Source organism: Mchenga conophoros, linkage group LG15 (genome assembly GCF_057382185.1).
Source record: "Mchenga conophoros isolate Kocher_MC1m ecotype Shallow Benthic linkage group LG15, M_conophoros_male_GT1.1, whole genome shotgun sequence".
In the NCBI taxonomy this organism is placed as follows: domain Eukaryota; kingdom Metazoa; phylum Chordata; class Actinopteri; order Cichliformes; family Cichlidae; genus Mchenga; species Mchenga conophoros.
This window is the reverse complement of record NC_140540.1, coordinates 13,112,199-13,138,222: the sequence shown is the minus strand read 5'-3', so window position 1 is coordinate 13,138,222 and position 26,024 is coordinate 13,112,199. Positions and strand designations below refer to the sequence as shown.

The 26,024-nt window shown below is 40.3% G+C and overlaps 1 protein-coding gene and 1 non-coding gene across 6 annotated transcripts in view; both read right to left on the bottom strand.

Annotated features, from left to right (window-relative positions):
* The window catches only part of fndc1 (fibronectin type III domain containing 1), a 42,622-nt gene extending 19,707 nt beyond the window's left edge, over positions 1-22,915 (bottom strand). For 2 of the 5 annotated variants that reach the window (XM_085247384.1, XM_085247388.1), the window contains exons 1-11: positions 22,169-22,915; positions 15,953-16,147; positions 14,657-14,725; positions 9,250-9,495; positions 7,796-7,894; positions 7,489-7,606; positions 7,162-7,349; positions 6,468-6,575; positions 5,949-6,137; positions 2,566-5,229; positions 2,337-2,452 (exon numbers count right to left, since the gene is read on the bottom strand). In XM_085247384.1, coding sequence (XP_085103510.1) covers positions 2,337-2,452; positions 2,566-5,229; positions 5,949-6,137; positions 6,468-6,575; positions 7,162-7,349; positions 7,489-7,606; positions 7,796-7,894; positions 9,250-9,495; positions 14,657-14,725; positions 15,953-16,147; positions 22,169-22,241 — 4,065 coding nt within the window. In that variant the 5' untranslated portion in view covers positions 22,242-22,915. The remainder of the gene's footprint in view (positions 1-2,336; positions 2,453-2,565; positions 5,230-5,948; positions 6,138-6,467; positions 6,576-7,161; positions 7,350-7,488; positions 7,607-7,795; positions 7,895-9,249; positions 9,496-14,656; positions 14,726-15,952; positions 16,148-22,168) is intronic. The other 3 variants (XM_085247385.1, XM_085247386.1, XM_085247387.1) reach the window with 3 other exon arrangements.
* Positions 1,697-1,800, bottom strand: LOC146557987 (U6 spliceosomal RNA). Its single transcript, XR_014888836.1, has one exon. It is a non-coding gene; the product is annotated as a U6 spliceosomal RNA (small nuclear RNA).
* Positions 22,916-26,024: the final 3,109 nt, after the last annotated feature.

Here is a 26,024-nt window from a genome sequence, read left to right as displayed (position 1 = left end):
TAGGACATTGAAAGGTCAAAGAAAGTTTTAACCTCTGATGAGAAAAAAATGTAACCTTGATGGTCCTGTTGGTTTCCAACATTACTGGCACAACAAGCAGATCCCACCTGAGATGTTTTCTATACGCCACAGTGGAGGGGGTGCCATAATGGTCTGGGGTGCTTTTTCCTTCAGTGGAACAACAGAGCTTCAGAAGGTGCTGGGGCGTCAAACAGCTGCTGACTATGTCCAGATGTTGCAGAGAGCACTCCTCATGACTGAGGGCCCTCGTCTGTGTGGTAATGACTGGGTTTTTCAACAGGACAACGCTACAGTACACAATGCCCGCAGGACAAGGGAATTCTTCCAGGAGAATTCACTCTTTTGGACCATCCTGCATGTCCCCCTGATCTAAATCCAATTAAGAACCTTTAGGGATGGATGGCAAGGGAAGTTTACAAAAAAGGACAACCGTTCCAGACAGTAGATGCCTTTCGTGCATCCGTCTTTACCACTTTGAGAAATGTTCCCACTCACCTCATGGAAACCCTTGCATCAAGCATGCTGCAACAAATTTTTGAAGTGATCAACAATAACGGTGGAGCTACTCATTCCTGAGTTCATGTATGGAACTTGGATTTCTGTTTTGGGGGGGGGGGTTACGTGTTTTGTGGAGGTGTGGTCTTAAACTTTTGATCAGCTCTAAAACAGTTGGTTTCAGTTTAATTTTATTGTTCTCAATAAATTGCACGCACAAAAAATGTTTAGTCTCACTCCCATTTCTTCTTGTTGCAGGTCAGAGCTCTACTTGGAATCTTGTTAAGATCAAACCATGCAAAATGTGATTTTTTGCCATTTTTCAAGTGATCTTAAACTTTTGATCGGGCCACAGGGAAGTTGCAGAATGGCCTCTGGTGGACAAACAAGTCAAGACTCATTACTAAGGCTATTGATGACTAATCGATTAAATGTTTGAAAGTCGCTGCCCTTGCTAGTCAGCACCAGAAATACTAGTCGGTTGCATGCAATATTCTTATTTTATTAATTTCGGTAATGGCAGTTACTGGCTGAAAGAATTTACAGCACTAACTGATGGCTACACCCCACCCTCCCACTCTCTCCATAAACAGAAGTTGTTAATGATTGACATTGAGATGTAGATCTCCTATATTTTGATGTAAAAAAATAAATATAACCAACCAATGTGTAACCACAGGCTGCACCAACATGTGGATGCTCCCACTTAAGAAACCAGAGCTTCTGCTACAAGCAGCACTAACATTAGTCATACTAATCTGACACTGTGTGCATGTGCTACCCAATATAAAGTGCTGAACATTTCAACAGTACTTATTGTATAACATTATTTGATTAGCAAGGAACGTAATAGTTGTCTATTTAAAGTATGCTCAGTTTCAAATGTTATCTGAGGCCTTTTTTGTGTCTTTTATTTGCCTTTTCTAGGCACCCAAAGCGCTTTACAATTCCACTGTGGTGAAGGCAAGCTACAAGTTGTAGCCACAGCTGCCCTGGGGCAGACTGACAGAAGCAAGGCTGCCATATCACGCCATCGGCCCCTCTGGCCAACACCAGTAGGCGGTAGGGTCAAGTGTCTTGCCCAAGGACACAATGACCAGGACAGAGAGAGCAGGGGGATCGAACCGGCAACCTTCCGGTTACAGATGAGCTTCCCAATCCCCTGAGCCACAGGTGGAACATAAATTTGGAACGCTTCACGAATTTGCGTGTCATCCTTGCGCAGGGGCCATGCTAATCTTCTCTGTATCGTATCCAATTTAGCGTACGCGCTTGCCGAAGCAAATTTGTGTCTTTTAGACTAGTTGACTAGTCTGATTTTTTTCCCTCCATCAAATGGCTATCAAATTAGCCTCTAGGAACATCACTACTTAAAACCTTCATAGGTAAAATGTGTTTCTTCTTAACTCTTTACTTTTTACATTTTTATTTGTTGACTGTTATAAATTAAGCTTTTGTGTAAGTTTAATAAGGAGGATTTGTATTCACTCAGTTGTCTGGTTTCCCCAAGTGTTTGGCTGCTATTCTATTCATTACATGCTGACTTCATTGCTGTAGTCCAATCATCTTTCATCCTGCCTCCTTCAAACCAATCAGCCTCCATTCTTAATACCATGATCATCTTTCATTCTACCTTGCAGACTCAGAGTCTAATCACCAAATAGCATAAGTGAATTCTGTATATCAATAAATTATGTTCAGTTCCTTCTGATGATCTGTCCTGGTCTCTAAACTGTAACAATAAGTATCATATTGGACATACTTCAGCTCAAAGAGTCAGGAACAGGTAAAACTAAGGTTAGTGTATTAAATATAGTTACCCATTTTGTTCCATCTGGTCCAGTGATAAACCTTTGACCAGTGGCCTTGCTGGCTCCGTGAGAGGAAGAGGACTCTTTATCATCTGTTGCTGTCAGATTGGGTCGTCCATTTTTACCTGACAGGTACAGAACATAAGCAGAGGCATGATGTTATAAAATTATTTAAAACATTTGTAAGTTAAACTGACGTCAAAAACTTCACATAATTGCATATAGGAATTAACGTTACCATTTCCATTGCTAGGTTTGATTCCTCTGCCATTATTTTGTTTCCCTCTGATGGAATAGCGAGGCCTACTCCCATTGTTCCTAAAGCTATCTCGAGATGAAGATGAGGATGATGAGGTTAATGTAGAGTGGGAGTTGCCTCCAATCAATCCCCCTGTCCTTGTCACCGTAGTGTCACTGCTAATGTCACTCTCTGAGGTCAGTACTGGTTGGGGTAAATTTGAGGAAGAAGCTGAATCAGATGATGATGAGGTAGAGTCAGATGTTGAAGAGCCCAGTCTAGAGTTTTGTGCTGGTTGTACTCTTAGGGGAAGCCTAGACCCACCAAACTGCCTGTTTGGTAAGAGAGGAGAGCGTACCCTTCCATTCACCCCTACACCAGGTCGACGATTAGTTAGAGGGACTCCAGAGGAAGTGCCAGGTCTGGTCCTGGATGAACTTTCTCCTGTATCCACACTTGCATTGTCTTCTGCATTTTTATCAGACTCTGCTGGCTTCTCTTGAGCTTCTATAGGATCGGCAACTTTATCATTTTCCCCATTCTTCTCACTGAGATAATCCTCATTGCTATGTTTGTCATTTGTAAGTTCTCTATGGCTTGGCTCACCGGAGTCTCTGTGCCCACTTAAGGAGTGATGATGATGATCAGGACTTGAAGAGATGGATGGTGAAGAGGAAGATGATGAAGATGAGGTAGCTGGGTTTCTAGTGCCGCCAGAGCCTACATTTTGATTGATCAGTGATGGCTTAACCGAACTGGCTCCAAAACCATTCTTTAGTGAGTCACGAGTAGAAGAAGCACTTGGATCTTCACTGGTTTCCTGTACTGAGGGCACTCCAGCAGCACCTGTAGCCCCTGAGACCCTGGTAGTTGTCCCCCTCAAAACCGGTCTGCCAGCCCCAACAGAAGATGACATCCTGGTCAAAGGAACTCTACTATCCTGTCTTGGAGATGCTATCCTTGCACTTGAAATGACTTTTCCTGGGTAACGACTAGCTAGCCAAGGGTATCTTTCAGCAAATGAAGGCCTGACTCTGGTACCTGCGGAAACTGGGGGTTTTTCTTTAGTTCCTTCATCTTTTTCCTTGTCCTTCTTCATTGGCTTCTCTGTCGGTTGTGTTCTAGTAGTTAAAGCAGAGTCCTCAACTTTAGTTAATTCTCTTTCTGTGTTTTTGTAGTTAGTGTCATCATTTCCTTCCACATTTGATGTGTCTCCCTCAGATGATGTGTGAGAACTCTGTGAGTTGTGTGTGTCATGTGATCTTGCAGAACTGTGAGATTCTCTTTGTGAAGTTCTTTGAGATAATCCTGATGTATTTGCAGTGGAAGGGTGGTTCGCATTTCTTTGTGAAGTGGATGGATTTGTCACTTGCAAAGATGTCGAGCCATGAGACCTAGATTCTAAAGTAGAACGTGACTTGTCAGAATTATGGGACTCCAAGACATCTTCACCATTGGAAGTCCCTCCTGATTTTGACTTTGATGTTGATGGATTGAGAGTGCTTGACTTTTCGTGGTTTTGAGTGTTTTCCGGTAAAGTGGCCTGTGACGTTGCTGAACTATGTATGCTTGAAGTTACTTGACTCTGAGTTCTTCTTGGAGAACTCGACTGTGAGATGACAGCAGGTTTGTAACCATTCAACATTCGGGTAGAATTCCCTCTTAACAAGCTCCCAGGGTATCTTCGGCCTAAACCATATCTAGAACCAAAACCAGTGCCACTGGCGCGTCCTGCTGAAGTGGAACCTCTACCTACAGGTGTAACGTGTGTCTGCTGTGAACTGTTCACTTTTGCAAGTGATGTGGAGGGTTTTGCATGTGTTATGCTGGACTTTTCAAAGGTGTTTTTCGACTCTGGATATGTGAGAGCTACATAGTCCTTTCTGCTTGCTGCAGATTCTTGTGAGGGAGAGGACAGTGAGGTCGTAGAAGGGGATGATGAGGAAGATGAGGAGGAATCCAAAGAGGTAGAAGAAGAAGTGGAGGTGGGGGAATTAGAATTAGAAGAAGAAGATGATGAAGCAGAAGAGGATGATGATGATGATGAAGCAGAAGAAGAAGAAGATGATGCGGAAGATGAGGATGAAGATGAATCAGTGGATGCATCCTTGGATCCTGCTTTTTGATGGACCCTAATCTTAAATGGCCTTCTTCTTGGTGGATTAAGTCGATTAAATGCAGGTTTAGTTGGAGAAGGTGTTAAAACTTTGAGGGAGGGGGTTTTAGTAGTCAGAGGCTCTTCATCATATTCATCTTCATCCTCAGTTTCAGGGGAAACATCATTATCTTTAGGCTCTGGTACAAATTCCATTGTTGTAGTCTCTTCTACTGGAGGTGGTGTTGTGGGTACTTTGTTTTCCTTTTCCTCTTCCTCTTCCTGTTCCTCATCATTCTTAGCCCTTCTTCTGTTAGAGCCTCTGTTTCCTGCTCTCCTGATTGACCCCCTGACGGAAGAGAAGATGCTGTGATAGGAGCGTGTCTGGGAAAGTGGACGAAAACGCCTGTTGACAGGTGCAGCAGGGAGTGGCTGCTTTTGTATGGTTGGTATTTCTGGCACTTCTGTTGACTGGATGTCATCATGGTCGGTATCTTGTTTGGAAGGCGTGTGGCCAGTCCTGCGGCTGTCCTTGCTTTTTGAAAATGCTGAGGCAGCACTGCTGCCTGCTAGGAGACAAAAAATAACAATGACAATGAAAATTTAGAATGTGCAAGTCTCAAGCTCAAATGCACACATATGCCTAATAGCTCAATCACAACAGGAGGAAAAAGGACAGCAACGTCCTTGCAACTAGGAACTAGGCGGTACATCTTTTTTTGCTTTCAGCAAATGATTGCATGAAATTGCAAGATACCCAGAGGTCAACCATATTCAACTGCCTAGTGGAAGGCAACCTGTTACCCAAAAAGCACAATCTGACTTGGACCAGTTGGAAGACAGATTGGCAAATGTTTGGAAATAACTGCTGAAAACTGGTTGCATTCTGGTTATATCCCTATAACAAAAGCCTGGTTATCAAGTGCCTACAAAATTTTAATTTAAATCAGTTAAATTGAGAGTCCTGCAGCAACTATATTACTATTTGTGGAAATTTTTTGGTATTTATGTTTTAAATCTATAAGGTTCTGGCTGGACTATGGCCATAAGTAGTTATGTAAATTTCTGATTATTGTGAAATTCTGTGTATTCAGACAGCAACAGATTTGCAACAGATGGCAAAAGGGTAGACAAGGTTGTTTTGAAGACAGCAACTGACTGTAAGTGGTCACAGACCTGGTCCCCATCTTTGAAGCAACAACTCCAAAGTTGCTGTGCCACATGTGGCATAGTCTCCAAGGACTGTTTTCCCCAGTGACTATATAATTACATTATCAAATATGCTTACTTCCTGGCATGGCGACACTGAAGGTCTTGCTCTGTGGTCCTTGTCCCTTCCTATTGGTGGCCTTAATGGTGAAAATATAACGGTCTCCAGGTGTGAGGTTATCTATGGTGGCTGTCGTGGTGCTTCCATGGTACTTCACGCTTTTTGTTTCAAAAGGCTTCATGGCAGGGACATAAGTCAAGATGAACTCTGTTTGAAAGAGAAGTTTGGAAAGGTAGTGAGATCATTCAAGAGAAAATACTGATGCTATTTCAACATGTCTGGAAAGCATTAGCTGGCTTTCTTTATTTGTTCCAACAGTGACAGTAAACTCACAGCAAAGATTAGCCCTGTGACATCAGCGTGCTGCACTTTGTTTTGTAGGACACATCCATAAACAATGCAAATATTGTCACTGGGTGAAAGATCCGTGGCCAACATAGAACACCAACGTAGGTGGAGTAATCATGGCACGAAAATGAATAATTGTTATGTTTTGCCATCATGATAATAACAATAGTTTCATTATAATGGTCTGACCTTTTATTCTCCCATTGGGCTCTTCAGGTGGATCCCATGTTGCTACAACAGCAGTCCCTTTTCCTCTTAATGGCTTGACCTCAAAGTTCTCAGGTGGCCCAGATGGTGCTTGTGAAAGTGAAGAGTAAAAGTGAATGGAAAGACAGGATGGAAAACAAGTAGCATAGGCAACAGAAAGTATAAAGGGTGAGGAAATTGCTGCTTAAAGCATGTAAAAACAGTAAGGATATTTGTGCCAGAAGGCTACAACTGAGGAAAATATTGCTGCCATACACTGTCAGATCGTGCCCCCTGAGATTGTGTATGACGGAGACCTAAACTGTGAGCCAGGCAGTAAATGTTGACATTCCAATGAACTGCAGCTCAGGAGCTGAAACGTGGTATAAAAGCTTCAATAATGGGAGCGCAGCAGCCAAACCTAGGCTGATATATCAAAAAGGAATAATAGGCAGCGAATGTGAAGAGATGTGGTATGAGGAAAGAAGCTTAAAAGGGTTGTGCAAGAATGAATTGCCTTTTGTATTTTTTTTTTTTTTTTGAAAAAATCATTTCTGTTTTCATTTTATTAAAAAAAAGTCAGTGGTTTTGGCTCTTTCTAACCCTTCACTTCTTTCACACAGTTACAGACTCCTACTGCATCATACACTATGAGATATCATGTAAGTAATTCTCAGCAAACAGAGTCAACACATACCTGACTCTGGAGTCCTCTGAAAGACTGAGTCGCTCCACTTGCTGTGATTTTCTTCCTGAGAGATTCTGACAGAGAACTCATACATGCTGTCAGCAGACAGGGTGTCTATCAAAATTCTCCTTTGCGTGCTCTCCTTGTACTCCCAGCGTGCTGACTCACCCTTCTCCCTGTACCTAACTGTGTATGATCTGAGTTAAGAATAAAAAGAAAATGAAGAAAATGCCTTATTCCATTGAGAAAGATTAGACTTCAGTTTTATTTTTTCTCTACTTGTCATCATTTTTCTTTTTTTCCCCCCTTGTTAACTGACACTTTAACAGGGCCCACCTGGATGCCCCAGGGGCAACTTTCTCCATCTCGACAGCAGGGTCAACCCACGAAATGAGAACTGATTTAGGAGACATGACCCTGACACTGATGTCCTGGGCCTCATGTTCAGGTGGAGCTAGACAACACACAAAGAGATAAAAACCCAAATGTCTGGATCCAAACGAATATTAAAGTCACTGGATATACATCATCCCCTGACTTCTTCTAAACTTTGGCAAGGTAGTTTTGCAGAATTTTTGCAGATTTTCTATATCTACTATGAAAAAAAGACATACAGAATGATTCTCTATAAACCTGCAGGTACCTGGTGTGGTTGTTTTGGTTGTGACTGGTCTGTTGGCAGGTTTGCTCTGACCCTGGGCCTTCTGTGCCTGCAGTGACACCACATGAACGGACTCAGACGCTATGAATAAAAAAGGGATACCAGGCACGGCCAGGGTTTACACTCTGGAAACTAAAGATAGTACAAAAAATGTATCCTCTTAGCTAAATTATTTTCAATAGGAAACAAACAAATAAATAAGAAACTAGGACAAATCCAAATGCCTTCTAGATGTTGTTAACCTTTTTATTGCTGGTTTATTTCAGTAATCTTTGCCACAGGAAATTATTGTGTGCCACCTAAAGTCACAGTCAAAGATACATACATACAGTAATCATGGGCATGAATTTCATAGCAATTTAGGGCTTTTAATCATTTATTTGAACTGTTCTTTTTCCAGGGTAGAATGACTCAAAAGCATCTATTACATACTTTAAAAACAAGCAGTAAGTGCACAACTTTAATTGGATTTTGGATTTTCTCTAATCCACACAGGATTAAAAGTTTATGTACAGGCTCCAATATGTAGATTTCCACAAGTTGGGAAGGTCTCTTGGAACCATTTCTTAACAACTGCAAACACCTAGATCATCAGTTTCCATCACCATGGAGACAGAAACCGCTTCTCCAATGGACTGAGAGGGTCATAACCAAGAAAGAAACCCCTTCTCCAAAACTGACACCTTCAGGCTCGAATAAAATTTGCAGCTGCCCACACGTATAAGCCAAAATGCCTCCTGCAGAAAGGTTTTATAGTCACATTAGATAAAGATTGAGCTATTTGGTCACAATAACAAGAGCTCTTAAACCTAAACACTGTACAAAATGTCAAGCATGGTGGTGGTAGTATCATGGTCTGCAGCTGTTTTGCTGCCAGTGGTGCTGGTGCACTACACAAAGTGAATGAAATAATGAGGAAAATTTGTAAATTACACTCTGTGCTATGAAACCAATCTATTTAATTAAACTCTATCAACTCTCCTAACAGGCGTGATCAAATCTCCAGCCAGAATAATGCCACAAGCTTGTTGATGGCTACCAAAAATGTCCGGTCAAGGTGCAACTTGCTAAGTGGCATTTAACCAAATATTAGTTGTGTGTATGTATGTATTTGAGCCTGCATCTGTAATTTTGGCACTGTGTGGCTTAGAGAAAATCCAAAATCAATTCAAGTTTCTCTACCCAATGCTTGTTTTTTTAAGAGGTCTGGTTTAAAATCATTCTACCCTTGGAAAAAGAAAAGTTCAAGGAAATTAAAAGTCCAAAATGAGCATGAAATTCATGACTATGTAAACGTTTGACCACAACGTATCTTCCAATACTATAAGGACATGTTGACATTTCTTACTCAGCATCATATTTGACTAAAACCTAAAGCTTTGTTCATTTCATCATTTCATTTAGTGATCAGTAGTATAAAATATTGGCCCTCTTACTTAGTTTGCGTGCGAGTCGGTTTCTCTGATCAGACTGAGGCTTGGCGTAGTGTTGGCGTCTCCTTTCCAGCAGAGGAACTCCTGCCAAAACTCTCTCGGGCTGCCTGGGACCAGAGGAAGACTGAGGTGCCCTCCTGTGTGTTCTGACATCAGGCGACAGCTGAGCCTTCCTGTCCATCCTGGTTGCCCGTTTTACGGAGGAGTGATTTCGGGGCACCACTGTTTGTGAAGATCTTACTGGACCTGCTGATGGATATAATAAATTTAAAATTCAGACTGCACTGTTCATTTTAACTTTAAAATCCCAATGTACATAATCTGGTTTTTGTGCTCAGTTTGCCTTTGGGGCCTTTTTGAAACTATCCTCCATGGAAAATGTTTCCACATAACTTTTCCACTCAAGACACATCCGCTTATTGATAAACACATAATTACTTGTCACACTCATCCAACACCGCCTGTCAGCCTGGCCAGTTGTCACAGAAGGGAAATGCTGAAGAACTGCATCATGTACCCTGTCATCTGCTATAACTTCTGGTGCTCTGCTTCCCGCTTCAATCCAAACCATCTTGGACAACATCTCAGACACTGACTCAGACAGTCAGACAATCCCTCTCATCTGGCTGCAGTGCTTAGCGATAGCATTTCCAATACAAAAACAAAAAACATCTGCCCCTCCCTCTTTTTTGTTCTTCCATTCTCTCCATCTGTTCCTCCCTTTTCTGTTTACCATAATCACTTTCAGATGGAAAAGGTCCACTCTGTTTCCCATCAGGACAGCTGCGTGCACAGCTGGGGGAGTACTGATAAGTCAGCTGATGTAAAAAGGTGAACATGATGCATTTCAAAAAGGTTTAATCAATACTTTAATGTAAGACTTTATTTTCTATTAAACATGTAGAGTGAGCCAAATTAGATTATAGGTGTCTACATGAGGCCACCATATCTAAAAGTGACTTAAAAAGAAGGAGTTTTGTAGTTAGGGGACAAAGAAGATGTGATGAGGAAACACAATGTATAGAAGACCATGAAGAAAATACATGTGTTTGGGGTTTTTTCTGGTTCAACTTGGATCAACTTGGATCACTCTGTTTATTACTTAATGTCTGTATCTCCTGTCTGTACTGCCAGCACAGCTGAATGAATGTCTTCCCTTTGGATTCAGACAGTACTGGCTATTTGTTTAATAATGCCCTAACCCCATTCTGAATCCTTCTCTTGCTTTTCCTGTCAGCTTTGCGTGTTTTCACACATTTCCAGTAAGTGAACTGTGAAATCAGAATAAGAATTTGTGTCATGTGTGATTCAAATCACAGATTTAATGTGGACAAATGTTGTGTTGGTCTTTCCCACTACACTTTTCAGTTTAACAAGGCTTTAAAAAAACTGTAAACAAATAAAAGCATACAAAAATGTGAACAAGAGAGTTTTCATAACAGTATATACATCCTGTTAAAAATGAAGTACATCCCATGATTCAGCAGCTATACTATACAGGGGAGTTCCTGGTCCATTCAGTGAATGCAAGGGGACCAAATCCTGTGGCTGCAAAACAAGCTCAAATCATCACCTCCACCCCCGTGATTTGACAGTTTGCATGAGGTGGTTGTACAGATATGCTTTAGACTAGTGGTGCTATGTATTGTGGTCAAACATCTCCACTTTGGTGTGGTTTGTTCAAAGTACATTGCTACAGAAGTCTTGTGGTTTGTTCAGATGCAACAGCTTTCTCCTGGCAACCTTCCAAACAAGTCATACATGTTCAGTGTTTTTGTTCTGTAGAGTCTAAGATGTAGCTCTTGGGTTTTTTGCATTTTCTCCGACCTTGGGGTTAATTGGCTGGGATGTCCATTCCTGCAAAGACTGGCAGCTGTCTTGAATGATATCCACTTGTGAATAATCTTTCTCGCTGCAGAATGATGGATTTCAAATTGTCTGGAAATGGCCTTATAATCGACAGCCACAACTGGTTGTTTAATATCATGGGTGATGCCTGAACTCTCCAGACTATCAAGCTGCCAATATTTCTGTTCTTATGCTCTGCTTTCTGTGCTCACGCTTACAGTGCTCACACTTGCCGATGATCAATTAATCAAGTGCCTTCGATTTGCAGCACATTGCTGCTGCCTACCCTATAATTGAAGTGAAAGCAGTAAGGGTATGCATAGTTTTACAACACACAATTAGCTATTTTTAACAGGTCTATTGGTTTAAGTGCTAACAAAAATTGTGTTCTTCTACCTATACCTGCACTAATCCTATAAGCGTAAAATACCCCAAAAATAATACTTTAAAGTGTCTCATTCATAGCTTTTGTATTTTTTGTAAACATTGTTCACCATATGGCAACTAGCCATGACCCTTTGACAATTAATTTTCATCCCAAGCACTTTCCATTTGTTTCTTCTGATACCAAGAGTAGCTTAAAACAGAAATATCCCCATTTGGTTTTAATCAGTCTTCCCTTTTTTCTGTCTGGAAAACTGTCACAATACATAATTTGGCCCAGGTCACAATGCCACGAACCACTAAACCACTGACTTGACAGTGCTGGTAATGCCAGATCCCTTATGTCTTTTCCTGGAAGCTCAGTGGACCGAGGTGCTATGAGGCTTGCCTGCTGACAGACAGGCATATCGTAGCAAAAACAGAGCGAGGCACACCTCAGTGTTCAGACTGAGGTCCCCAAGAATGTCTCCGTTATGTCCTTGGACGCTCCTCAAAAACTTTGACGTTTTGCAACCTTAAAAAAAGAAGTCTAAATGTTGCAAACAAATTGGTCTCATACTTACTCACTTTACCCACAGTTTAATTTATACAAACAATTCCCAGTCAATGGCAAAGTGTTCCTTCCAGCAGAGCTAATCAGTTTAGCCTGTAGTGAAAATATACAGTGCTAATGCCAATGTTGTCGCCATAGTTTATGTATTAGCATACCAGACTGCTAAGTCATTGTGTACCTTAGATGACTTATAAATTAGATGAGCAAATTAGTATCATCCCAAAAGACGCATATCAAATTGCAGTTGTAAATTACCAGAAATTGCCTGGCAGCACTTTAACATTTGATAAGCGCCTGTGACTGATTAATAGTCATGTTCTAATCATGCTATTGTTATTTGTTTTCATTACTGAAGCTCAATAAATGTTAACATGCTGATTTTTTTTTTTTTTTTTTTTTTTTACAATTGAACTGTTTCATCAAACAAAGAGGAACATTCAGTTTGCACACATGCGATCTCATTTCAGTTATTTTCATATATAAAGTAAATTTAAAGCATTAAAAAAAACTTCAGGATGGTATACACTGCCATTATATAACAATGTCAGTGTGCAGGAAGTGTGCTAGCTCTAGTGCTATGCTTGGTAAATGGCATGGAACGAGTTATCAATTATCATTAATAATTAGATTATTAGATTATTAATAAGCTCTCAGCTGATAGTAAATGAAGATTTATAACATTAGCTACTTCTCCTTTTGGCTCTTACTTTTCATTTGGCTTTGTTCTGCCTTTCCAGGCGTCTCCATTCCCAAAAGTAAATCAACAAATATGATTATTCATGTTCCTGGAGCAGCTCTGCCTCAAACACATAAAACTGAAACTCCAGACTAGCATTGCGGTTACCACTGCTGCCTTGCAACAAGAAGGCCCTGGGTTTCCTTTCTGCTTCCCATCCTTTCAATAGGGAATTTTAAAGAGTTTCTCCACGTTCCCTGCCACGATTAAGTGGTTTAGAGAGACTAAACTGTCCACTGGAACAGTATGATGCATGTCTACGTTTGATTAGACCAATGAGCATTTACATGACATAAGCTCAAATATCACATTGGGCTGCACACAAAAAAAGTACAGCACTATGCAAAAGTCTTGAGCCACCACTAATTTTTTTTATACTTTGGAAATGGAAAATAGTGACAGCATACAGAGATTCAGCGAAACGTGCAAATATGCACATGCATGCACAATACATGTAAAGTTTGGAGAATTCCACCAAGCTTGAAAATTAATATTGGAATGACCACAACGGCTCTTAGGAAAGCTCTGGGGAGGCCAATCCATGACTGAATGTGTTCCACTGGTGTTTTTCTGTCTTTTACCCCATTAGCAGTGTGTTTGAGATCATTGTCAATCTGAAAAATGAAGCTGTTGCCAATTAGATGCTTTCCAGATAATATTGTATGGTTGATCAATATCTGATCATACTTTTCTACATTTTTCTGCAATTTTGACACGATTTCCAACACCACTGACTGAAATGCAGCTTCAAACCACAACAGAAGCTCCACCATGTTTTACAGATGACTGTAGACGCTGTCTATTGTACCTCTTTCCTGACCTCCTCCATACGTACTGCCGATAATTTAAACTACAAATTTCAAATTTCAATTGATCGCTCAATAAGATCTGTTGCCATCGACTTTTAGTCCAATTCTTGTGTAATTTGGCACACCCCAGCCTTTTCTCCCTGTTTCCCTTCCTTAACAATAGTTTTTTGCCAGCCACCCTTCCACTGAGACTACGTCTGATGAGGCTTGGCATACAGCAGGGCCAGATGTATCACTCAGGTCTTTTTGCTAAGTTGCTCCTCAGTGTGAAAAGGGTTAGGTACGAGATTTGAAAAACAAGTGAAGGAGCCAATGTCCAAACAAAGAAATTTGAATGATCATCAAAAATTTGGAGAGCTAATACTCAAGACACTTAAAGAAAAGAAAAAGTCTGACTCCTTGGAAGGAAAATGCAAAAAAATATGGGGTGGTTCAAGACTTTTGCACAGAACTGTACAAATAAGTCCTAGAGGGCCATATGTTTGCATTGCTATCACTACTGCTTACATCGTTTTGGACTGACCACACAATGACATTAACAGCCTTTGAGAATGTTATAACACCAATTATTAATACATTTCCTTGATAAATTACTCTTATAATTAATTACCAAAATTGTTTGCAGTTAGTTTTCACTTACCTGATAAATCAGTAAGGCCTGCTTGACAGGGCACTCATACCCGCAACCCAAAGTGTTCACTTTCTAAATAGTCTGCCAATATTGGCTTCCAGCAATGTGTCTGTTCCTGATTTCTTGTGATTTCACAGTCTACTGAAATCTCTGACAGGTAATTTTTAAAAAAAAAATAACTGTGGCATATGTCATTAAAGGTAACACTCTCTAAAACAGATTTAAAATATGGTTCACCTACAAGAAAAACACATCTATCTAAATAGACAGAAATGTGGGCGTCAGAGACAAATGAGTGTTTCCCTTTATTCATCCCGTGGGGAAGAACCAAGTAAAGGGATAAAGAAAAGGGTGATTATTGCCTGAAGAAAGAGAATTCAAGACAATTCTTCGTGCTTTTAACCCATTGTCATGTAATGTTGGTAATGATGCCCTCTGATTAGGTTTACCTGCTGATAAATTGCTGACAGGTGCACCGCCCAACACAGCAAAGCCATCCAGGTTAACCCATTCAGGGTCTAGAAACAAAAACACAGGATATCTGGATATATCAACTAGTAAGGAAGCAGTTCATTCTGTAGATAAAAAGAAAAACAAACTGATTTTTAAAATATTGTTTACATAGTCTATATCATATTATATCATATCAGGTCGACGTTTTGTCTTTGTTGCTCCAGACACATTAATGATGTTGAAGCAAACAGTATGGGGTTATTTATGACAGCTGATGCTGCTCTCATGCTGCTGAGGGAACAACACATGATCTGCAAGGAATTTCTGGAAAGGCGAAGCTGAGACTGAGCTCGGCTGCCAGATTTTTGAGATTTACGGTGAACAGTGCTGGAGCTGGAGAGACCACAGCGGCCACCAGAAGTTGTACTGGGCAACACACAAGAACACAAACACACAGGCATCTGTAGACACTTTTTTTGAAAACACAGACAATGCATGACTTCATCAGTTGGCACCACCCAGTCCTTCACCACAACGACCACCAGACACACATAAGCTGCGCGCACACACATGCACAGAGTAAGTGGCCACAACACAGGATTATAGGAGCAGGGCTGGGTTGGCTGCAGACTTTGATGAAGCATGGTGCCAAGGATGGAGGAAAATGAAATAATGACAAAAGCAGGCTGGACTCAGTCAGTAACACAAAGTGTATGTATGTATGTATGTATATGGAAGGATAAAGACCTTAAGTTTTACAATGTGGGATTAGAAAATACCAAAAGAAGCTATTAAAACCTAAAAATAAGCCCCTTCTCTAAAGCCTCAAACAACCACTGTCTACTGAGCTAGGATGACGATGGCCTGGTGTGCTTTCCCTCTGGCAAACTTTTAGGACAGTGCATCCAATTATGAACTAATCCACATATAGAGATTAATCATCATTAATCAAGTTAGCATACGCATGCACTTTTACACACCTCACTGTCTTGAGTGTCTACTTTGCTTCTTGTTCCTTGTCTCATTCTTGGCATTTATCTTGAGAAAATGCAGAACTGTGAGATTTCAGAGCTCACTTCACGGTTTAAGGCAAACCTTATTTGTATGCTCTGTGTCCATTTATATTCTCCTGGATTACTTTTTTTTTGTCTAGCAGCTCTACCAGCACTTACCATTAGTTCCAGTTCACTTACAGGCATAACTTCAACATGGTTATGGAATCGTGACCATCTGATTTTAACATCTCACATTCTCATCCTCCTCTTTTTGAACTTTTATTGACTCTTTCTTACCTACATCCTCCAACATAGGAGCGCGACTGTCCTTGCTCGCTTTAGTGAATCGATGGGATCTCGTGGGTTTACTGGAGCTGATCATGAAGCGGTCCACAGGTCTTCCATCCAGATGGATAGACGGCTCCCAGCTTTCCCTAAGGCCCTTCTCCACAGATGTTGGTTTCACATTTTGTGGTCGTGGGAGTTTCTCTGCTGCAACACAAAAACCACATTAAGATACATTTCAGGGGCATACATTTTTTTAAAAGAGTTTTTTATTTAGCATTTAGCATGCAAGAAATGTGGAAGTGCATTAAACATGAATTCGGCAAAAATAAATCTCCCTAAGAAAATAGTCCTCTCTATAACCGAATTTACAAACTCAGGAAACATTTTCCAAAGTCTTTCTTGCAGGTTTCAAGTATTATTTAATACAATATTGTTTCTATTTTATGTATATTTAGCATCACATCTATAATCAAATACACAAAGAAACAGACTTCGCTGCAGACTTTGCAATAACTGCATAAAAATTACAATAGCTTTTATACACAGCTCACCATTTTTAAAAATAACTGTACACATGACTGACAGCCAGTTTAATGGCCAGACCAGATCTGTTCCCTTGTTATCTCGGGACAAATGAAGAGGACATCGTATCTGAAGTTGAAAATACAAAGTTTTGAATTTGTATTTTATGCCTTTTCACTTTAAGTACAACTTCATAAGAACAATTTCATACCATCTAATTCAGTCAAAAACACTCGAGGGGGTAGGCATACCATCGTCAAAGTCTACAACCAAGAGACACTGTCATGACTGGAAATACAGAGGGTTAACAACAAGGTGCAAACCACTGGTTGCATTCGTGTGGCCTACAGACGGAAAAGATACAAAAGCTGGGTAACTGGCTCTAATTGCCCAGTGTCCTCCGTTTCTCGGTCAGATTTCAGATCTCACTCAGATCATCAAATGTGACATCACAATTAGTACTTCATAAAATCTAAATTCTGATGACTAAAAAACAAAAATATACAAAAAACTTTATTGGGAGAAGTACAGAACTGACCAATTATTATATTTTCATGGATCAATGGTAACAAACAATTTCTATTATTTCGTGTATTTTTTTTATCCACCCAATAAACGCTGATCTAATGGGCCTATTTCAACTCAGGTCTGCTGTCCACCAAGTTCTCAGGGAAATTTTAGCTCTAAAATTCACTGCGTACGCTGTGTTATCTGTCTGCTGTTTGATCCACCAGCCTTGTTCACATGTTGAAATAAATTACCAATCAATCAATCAATCAATCAATCCAGAGCAGGTGGCATGCACTCAGTTTTTAGTGAAATCAGCTGTCTGTAGCTGCTGCTATAAATTTGAGAGCAGCAAGAACAAACCAAAACTGTATCATAAAACACCACAAACAGATTCTCCTTTCAGAGATGCACGGCCATTAATGCACTCTTTCTTTAAAAATATAGCAGCTTTAAATCGAAAGATCCTAATAACATTGGAACATTTGCTAAACAGATGATATGCTACAGTCATGATATCCTTGGCTTTCCCCTGCAGAGGTTTACATGAGCACTTTTGGTTTAGTATCATCACAAATTCACCTCTCCCAGCTGGATCTTCACTTTTTAACATTTAGATATAATTGCTACTTAGGCCTCCTGAGCTCTGTTATCCAGATGGTCACAGCTGTTCATAGCCCTTTAGCGTTGTTTCAGGACTTTAGCCTGTGCTGAAAGATCGTCTCCTATTTGTTTTTGCTGAGTTCAGCCATCACCAACTCCTGAGATAATGGCTTATATCATTTTGTGATCTAAGTTAAAAAAAAAACCCACACACACACACACACACACACACACACACACACACACACACACACACACACACACACACACACACAGTCGACTCATTATTTCCTCATTAATTCAGTCTTACAGTGGACTAAGCTTCATCAGTTGTGCATGACAATCCCCACTGACGCAGGCTGCTTCTAATAAGGCTGTGTGTTACATAGGATGGGATCCTTTCCTCTGTCCAGACAGCCTTCATTTGGCCTCTCAGGAAATTTTTGATCCAAGGGCAAACCAGATTAAATCAAGACGTCTTCAGAGACAGCAGATGCACAAATGATATCCAAGAATAAACACGTTGGGAAGAAGCTGAGCAATAGTGGCTGTACCAATCCTAATCATACAGAGCAAGGCTTGCTTTCAGGGAGTTGCCATGGGAGACTGGTGCAGTAATATAATAGCATTGTCTGTGCTGTGTTTGTGAATGTGAAATGGAAAGATGGATAGAGTATGATTGAGTTAGACAGTGGAAAGTATTAACTATGTTAAGAATGAGGGCAGGGCCTGAGGTCATTATGTCACTGCCTTTTTCATTTTTATGCTTGTGTGTCTAGAAAAGCATGGGCCCTTGTGTTAGATGGATACAGGACGTGAGGTACACATGCACCCTTGAAGAGTCACACACAGGTACGCACAGACATGTATGAGCATGTGTAGAAGCACATGGAGGTAAGCCCTGAGGTCAAATGACTGCTGCAAAACTGTTCTATAAAATACTTGTGCTGGAGCACCTGCAGTCTGCTCTGCTTTTACAAGAACACTTTTTTTTTTTTACCTTACCTTGCATCAAAATCACAGGTCGTGACCTCTCATTCACCTCATAACAATTCGCTAATAATGTCTAATAAATGTCACTTTCCACAAACTCCCATCAACAATAAGAGTTGCTAGTGAATTGCCAGATAAAGGTGGCATAGACATATCTGCTTTGCTATAGGGTTTTAATCATTTTAGCACAAGTTTTGCACATGTGTGTTGTGGGTATATGAGCCTTATATAGCAGTAAAAACAGTTAAAACTCAAGATTGAGGTGAAGTCCAGTTGCTCAACTGTATTTTGTTTAAGTTGCTTAAAATAGATGTGCTTGAACCACTCAAATAACACAAAAAAGAAAGAAAAGAACATTTTGCACATGTTTTGGGTTTGTTTGTCCATATTTTTTTTTTGCTTTTTTCTGAAGTTTCTGATACAACTTATATAAACACCATTTTTATATGCAGAAATATTGCATTAGAAAAAAAAGAGTTAACAACAGCGTGCCTTTTCAGAAACAATGTCCCATTAACTTTTGATAATAAACAGAGCATGCTGTGAGCAGTTTTTACTGAAAGGCTTTTCTGTTCACAGTGGGTTCTGTGTTTTATACAGAATAAATGAAAAACGTATTCTGAAAAGATGCTGTTGAATGTAAGTTTTAAATACTGAGAGAGCACCACAAACAAATTATCTAAACTGTACTTGGCTGGAGGCGAAAAATTGCTGTAAATGGTGTAAAATTGTGGAGAAAACCACCCAATTGTTGGAGCTTGTGGGAAGTTGGAAGACGTGTCTTTTGCATTTGTGCTCTGCTTGAAAGAATACACGAATCGACAAAAATCTGCAGATTTAATTACAAGACTAAGAAACCTATTTTCGTGTTTATGTGTTCAGGGACCCGAGGGAGTTAAATAACACAATATTTTCTTGCTTCTCTTGTCTTTAGATGTTTCAACCATTGGCTAGAGCTCGTATCGCAAGTGTTTCCACATGGTGTTTAGAAACGTGTGTAATATCAGTTTTCTTATCCAAGTCACTGCCGGCTTTTCCCAGAAAGCCACAAGATTACTCTAAATATCGTTTTCTTTGATAGTTAGTCTTAAGAAAATAAGTGGAATTTGCACGTTTAAAAGAATTCAGATGCCTGTGTGAACATACATTCATCTATGTGGGAGGTGTGAAATCTTGCCCAGTGCTACATTTCTCTTTTTACCAGTTCACCACTGCCTCACCTCTAACGACCAGTAAACTCTCTCCTGCAATCGACTCTGTGATAAAGCCAACACACCAGACTGAGACTGTGCCCAAAGTTTATCACTGCTTTCTGACTGCAGTCAGTCACACCAATCGCTGAATTGCCTGACTTTCTGCAACCAGTTTATTGTGTTTACTTGAGCTTAATTTGCCACTGAATTGTGACTGAGGACAGATTTTATTTGAAGCGACAGCCTCAAGTGAGTAAGCGCTTAGCTTTGGGCAGGTTACACGCATCCATATCCAAAACGTTTATGGCACATGACATCTACAATCAGAAGCAGACCAGAACATTTGGGATCTAACAGCATATTTAGCTTTTCTGTGCTGGTGCTCACATGTGACTTTGCTTTTATAAAAAACCTTTCCAAAGTTATTCTAAGGAATTATTCAAAGCAGTTAGTGATGAGGTCTGACGCCTCATAGTGTTGGTTTATTGTCTATCTTCTCGCTGCACATCTAATATGCTCAAATCAAGCTTTGACAGGGTGCTCGTAGGCCAGGTGGTACTTGTTAAAGCAAGTGGAACAGTGCCCAGAGATGACATCATGACACGAGACATGCTGTTGCTGGCAGGTTTGATATGCAGCCGAGGTGCAGGTGAGCAGGGGCATAGGGTCAGGTGATTTAAGATTACGGAAAGCATTAGCAATATTAGAAATATGCAGGGGGGAAAAAGCCTCTCAGTAAGTCTCTATTTTCCTGAAGTAAAAAAGTTGAAGTTATGAAACTCCTCATCCTAAAACTCTTGCATGTAGTCTCCCTTGAAGAATCCTGACATGTGAACTGGAGCAGAATAATGAAATTCCAGTGACCTGCAAGGACATGATTCCTTCTCCTCACTCCCTGTCCCTCGTGCTCTTCACACAGTTTGTGTAAATTCCAGAAGTTGATAGGCAGATTTCGTTTTTCCTGCACTGCCCCTGTAGAGGTATTCAGATATCCCCACGAGCTTACTCGTCCTCTTTTGTGAATAATTTCAGAGTGACGGGCTGATGATATGTGAGCAGAGAAAGCTAATGAGTAACACTATCCTCTCTCTTAACAACTACTGTCGAGAGGCCCGAGAGGAAGCCATTTAACTCAAAACTGGTCCAATCTACAGTGAGCTGTAGCTGCAGGGGCTCCCAGGTGTAAATGTGTGGAAGTGAATAAATGTGACGCTCTGAAAAGAATTCCAAAACGATGGAAAAGAAAGTGACTCAGAGAAAGGACCACAATAAATGGCAGCTGCCTATATTCAGTGAAAGCAGTGATCTCATGCGCTCAGCGCTTATATTTGAGAAGGAGGCATATAGAAGTCTACAGATCAACTGACAAAATAAGTGAACTGAATAAAATCGAGGAGGAAGGGAGGGTGAAGGAAAGTCTGGCCTTTAAGCCCAAGCCAAAAAGATTACCTTTGTCCTCTGTGAAACTCCTTGGGCTTTGTGGCACGTTTGATATTTTGAATGTTTTCACTGTCTGGAGGATGTGGAATACTTTCCCTGAAAATTGATTTTACAAACAGCACTTAAGAAACTTCAAAAACATATGTGCAGCTGTGGTTTGCACTCTCTGTGCTTGTCAAAAATTCGCTGCACATCTGATATATCACTGCGCCTTTCTAGTAAAATCCTGCCAGCCTATGAATCAACAAAAAACCTGCATAGTCTCCTGGGTTCAAAATCTGCTTCACTGTCCAGCCATTCCTGACTATAGCTGATGGATGATGTGACTCAAATCAACTCCTTCACTTCTAGTCACTAATCAAAGTCCACTTTAAAGCCATTTATCTTCACATTCAGCTGAATTAGTTCCATATTTAATATGCCACCACTCACAGTATTTCATGATGTCGCCAGAAATTTGTCATCATCTCCTAACCATGCATCACAGTTACTTTCGGATGTGGCCACTAAGGAAAGGACTTGTTCCATAACTCTCCTGCATCATAGTTTCCCCCCACAAAGTTTCATGGGTGAAAAATGCTGTCACTTCATATTTTCTCTAATAGCTCTCATTTAAACGAAATCGTTCACATCTGATAGTGACTCAAACTGCACGCTTGAAATGAAACGTCCCAGTGAGTTAAATATGATGCACTTAATCTACTTTGTTTTCTGCAAATGGAAACGTGGACACTGACGTGCACACATGCAAATACCTGCACATTCTAGGATTCCTTTTGTTTAAACTTGTTAATATGACAGCTTCTTTTGAATGCATTTTAAATATCCAATCACAAGGCACGTGACCTCTTTGATAAGTTCAACTTTCTCTTCACGAGTGGACAAGAAAGCAACAGTACCTGGATAATCAGATACACGTAAGTGCTCTACTTGCACCTGCTTATGAAATAGTAAATCAACGATTTACCTGCCCAGCTGCATCCTGGCCCACAAAGCGTAAGAAATAGTGCCACGAGCGTCCTGCCTGTGGCTAAAGCCATGGTGAGTGTGGCGAACTACTGCTGTGGTGCGACGCACCAGCTGGATGCAGAGGGCTGGGACACATCAGCCCTCTTCCCTCCCATCTGCCGATGGGAATGCTGCACTTCGCCGTGAACTGCCTCTCGTTTACATCGGTAAACCTGCACACAAACACACTATTAATGCCTCATTAGTCGTTTGTGATTTGAAACAAGTATTTCGAGGCTGCTTTTCAAATCATAAAATGTTATGAAGAGGAAAACTAACTAACTAACTAACTAACTAACAAAAAAACAAAACAAAACATACAGACTGAGGCCAGAGTGCTGATTACAAACATGGAGACTTAGATATTTTTTTTCTAAATTCCATGAAGTTAAGCTAATCATTAATTTCTGGATAAAATACTAATATGAACGAGAGAAAATGAGAAAATGTCTCCCTCTGGAGGTAACCAGGATGATTGCATCCAAAGCTTTAAGGCTGGAAGCAGCTATAAAGATGAAACAAATGGGAGGACTTGAGAAGTACTAGATTATAACAGACCTACGGATCAGTAATCTATTAAAAGAAATAAAATTAAAAAAATAAAGCCAATATCTACCTTTTAAACCTCTATGATATTCTCAAGTTTCGTCTATACGACTATCGGTATTATTCTTCCAGCCCACCTGATCCACCCCAGGATTAAACCTTTCCATGACACCATCCGTGCACCAGGTGTGAGAGAACAGAATCGTGGGCCAAGTAAAATTCTATCACATGATGATCTAATCAGTGGAGACAAAGTTCATAATTACATCAATTTTCCGAAGAATTAATTTAACCACTAGATGGAGCAGACTGTTGTTGTCAATAAAAGGAGGCATTGAGGAGAAAACTGGAACTAATTGTTGAGTATTGTAAACACTGACCTAGCAATACTATGGCTTTTATCCACTGTTGTTTTGGATATAATCTGAACCGTTTGCCTTTCAAAAAAAAAAAAAAAAAGGTGTGATGTCATGTTACAGTAAACTGATTTATATCCATTTTTCTCTATAACTGAACTATTAATATATATTGTTTATTTCTTTTCCAATGTGCCCACCACACTGAAGTCAGGAAGATTTTCTACTCATTTTTTAATAAGAGAGCTTCTCTGATTTCTTAGAAATCTTCTGGGTTCTGCTGTAGATTCCCTCGACCTTTAATGTTATAACAGCAAATGTCCCGCACGGCCTGCGACAATATGGTAGTAAAACTGACTGAACTGACAGTTATTTTAATGAGTGTCTCCATTGGTATTGTCATGAAAACATCTCTATGTCCATCTGTACCAGTGTGGGCCCAGCCAACAGTTTTCCAACAGTTCCCTCTGCTGGCTAAAGCTCATATCACTACTGGAAAACAATGTCAATCATTTGCATGTGACTTAATTTATGAATGACTTTGATGTCTTTTACATCAAAGTTATTCATCCAGAACCTTTCTAACACGGGGTTGGACCCCCTCCCCCGAGGAAAACACAAGAGAACTAAAGGGTTTAAGCCAGGGGCGCGGTTTTTAACCACACTTTGATAATAGGAAGCAGTGGCACAAAAATTCAGATTAAAAAAAGAAAATTGAATAATAACAAGAAGCAGCTTTGATGTCTGCAGCGCTGCTGGCTTTGGATCATTTGCACAGATTAAATTGGTTTTTTTTTCAGTATTAGTTACTTTATTACTCATCTCTCTATCTCTCTCATACATGAGTCAGTGCAAACCGCAATACATAATTTAAACAAAAGATACTTACAGACTGTCACTCATTCACACCAGAGAGAGAGAGACTGTGGTAGAAATGTGTTCTCTCTTGTTATACACATGCCTGAGGCTGTTTATGCCAGGAACTCCCGTAATCGGTGAAGAGGCAAGTTTTTGTTTGTTTATGATACAATACTGGGCCATCTCACCAGATTTATTGTATCCACAGAGACTCACTGTCTAGTAGTTATATCAGTAGGTGTTAAAGTATAGTGTGTGTCCCAGTTCTGTCATTATTGTGTCTTTACTTTGTTGATCATTTTTGTCATTTGTCAAGTTTGTTGCATTATGCTCTAAACGGAATTCTTTCATATCTAACTTTATTTAAAACACAATTGATTTGTGTTTTATTACAGAATAAAGGATGGCATGTTGGCTGGTGTGTCTTCTTTTGGAATCTTTATTTTTCTTTGTACAAAGATGATAAATTCAGGGATTGTTCATTTCAGTCTGCTGTTGTCTGTGTTTTCCATCATTTTTTTTGAAGGTGCTCATAGATACTCCCTAAAACTGGGTGTTGTAGTCATCTTTTATACCCTGTGTAAACCAGTTTAGACTATGATGCTGTTTTCTCAGTTTATAACACAGCATATGTGTATTTGTTTGGAATCCATTCTTAGCAGAATATTTGACAGAATATTGAGTGCTGAGCACTGCTCCTGGGATGTTAAGGACCTGAAGCATCACAATGCTGTGACAGGAACTCCTGCTGCTGCCTTTGCAACCAGAAAACAGTGGCATTCCTGAAGAAACTCACAGCTCTGAAGTTTTGGTTTCATGCTGTGAGGAACACTATATGAGCGAGCAGATGTAGAGCTTCTCTGCAGTTGTTTGCAGACACATCTGAACACTGCATCAAAACAAAGGTTTTCACACAGTTGCGCTCTTGGTATCTTTACAGTGATACCCATTACTACTGAATGATAACTAGTTTTCAAATCTAAAAAGAGGAGCCCAAAGAAACCTACCGCCTTATCTTTTCTCATACCAAATACATATATACTCATATTCCACTTTATTAGGTACACCTTGTTAGTACTGGCTTGGACCCTCTTTTTTGCCGTAATTCTTCCTGACATAGATCCAACAAGCTGCTAAAAACATTCCTCTAAGATTTAGGTCCATATTGGCATGCTAGCATCACACAGTTACAGATTTGTCGGCTCCATGCCCCAATCTACCACCTCTCAAAAACGTGCTATTGGATTGAGATCTTGTCACTGTGGAGGTCACTTAAGTATAGTGAAATCACTGTCATGCTCAAGAAACAAGTTTAAGGTGAGTTGAGCTTTGTAATGTTGTACTGGAAGCAGCCATCAGATGGTGGGTACACTGTGGCCATAAAGAGATGGACATGGTCAGCAGCAATACTCAGGTAGGCTGTGGAGATTAAGCAATGCTCTTGCGGTACTCAATGGTCCAAAAAGCTAAATATCACAGAGACATTACACCATCACCTGAACCTCTGATAGAGGGCAGGACAGAGCCATGCTTTTATCGCGTTTACGTCAAAGGAGCAGCACCTAATAAAGTGGCAGGTGAGTGTGCATACTGGAGTAGATTTGAAGCTGGTGGTAGGTAAGTCAACATGTTTCTGTTGTTTGCGGCTATCCTGACGCCTCTTCAGCAGGAACTGTTGGCCAAAGGTCAGAAAAGGACAATGTTCACCTCACCTGTTCGTCATGTTGACCCACAGCTATACTAAAGGGATCGGGGAGTTGCAGTATAATGTGGGCGTGGCAGCAAACCGTTTGTAGCGTGCAAAGTTTATTGTAACAAGATCATCTTTTTATTTCAAAGTAAAATGCATGAAGTACAGTAGGTCTAGATTCATGGCTAAGCGTTTTTATTAAAAATGTCTCTCAAACAGCGGTAGGATTTTCATCCGAATCCCAAGCCTGGTCTGTGTTTTTTTGTTTTGTTTTGTCCCCCCGCAATTAGAGCATCATCTCTCTGTAGTTGAAGCCCACCCCCGCCCTTCCTGCGCAACGAGCAGAGTAAAACCAAGAGCCAGCT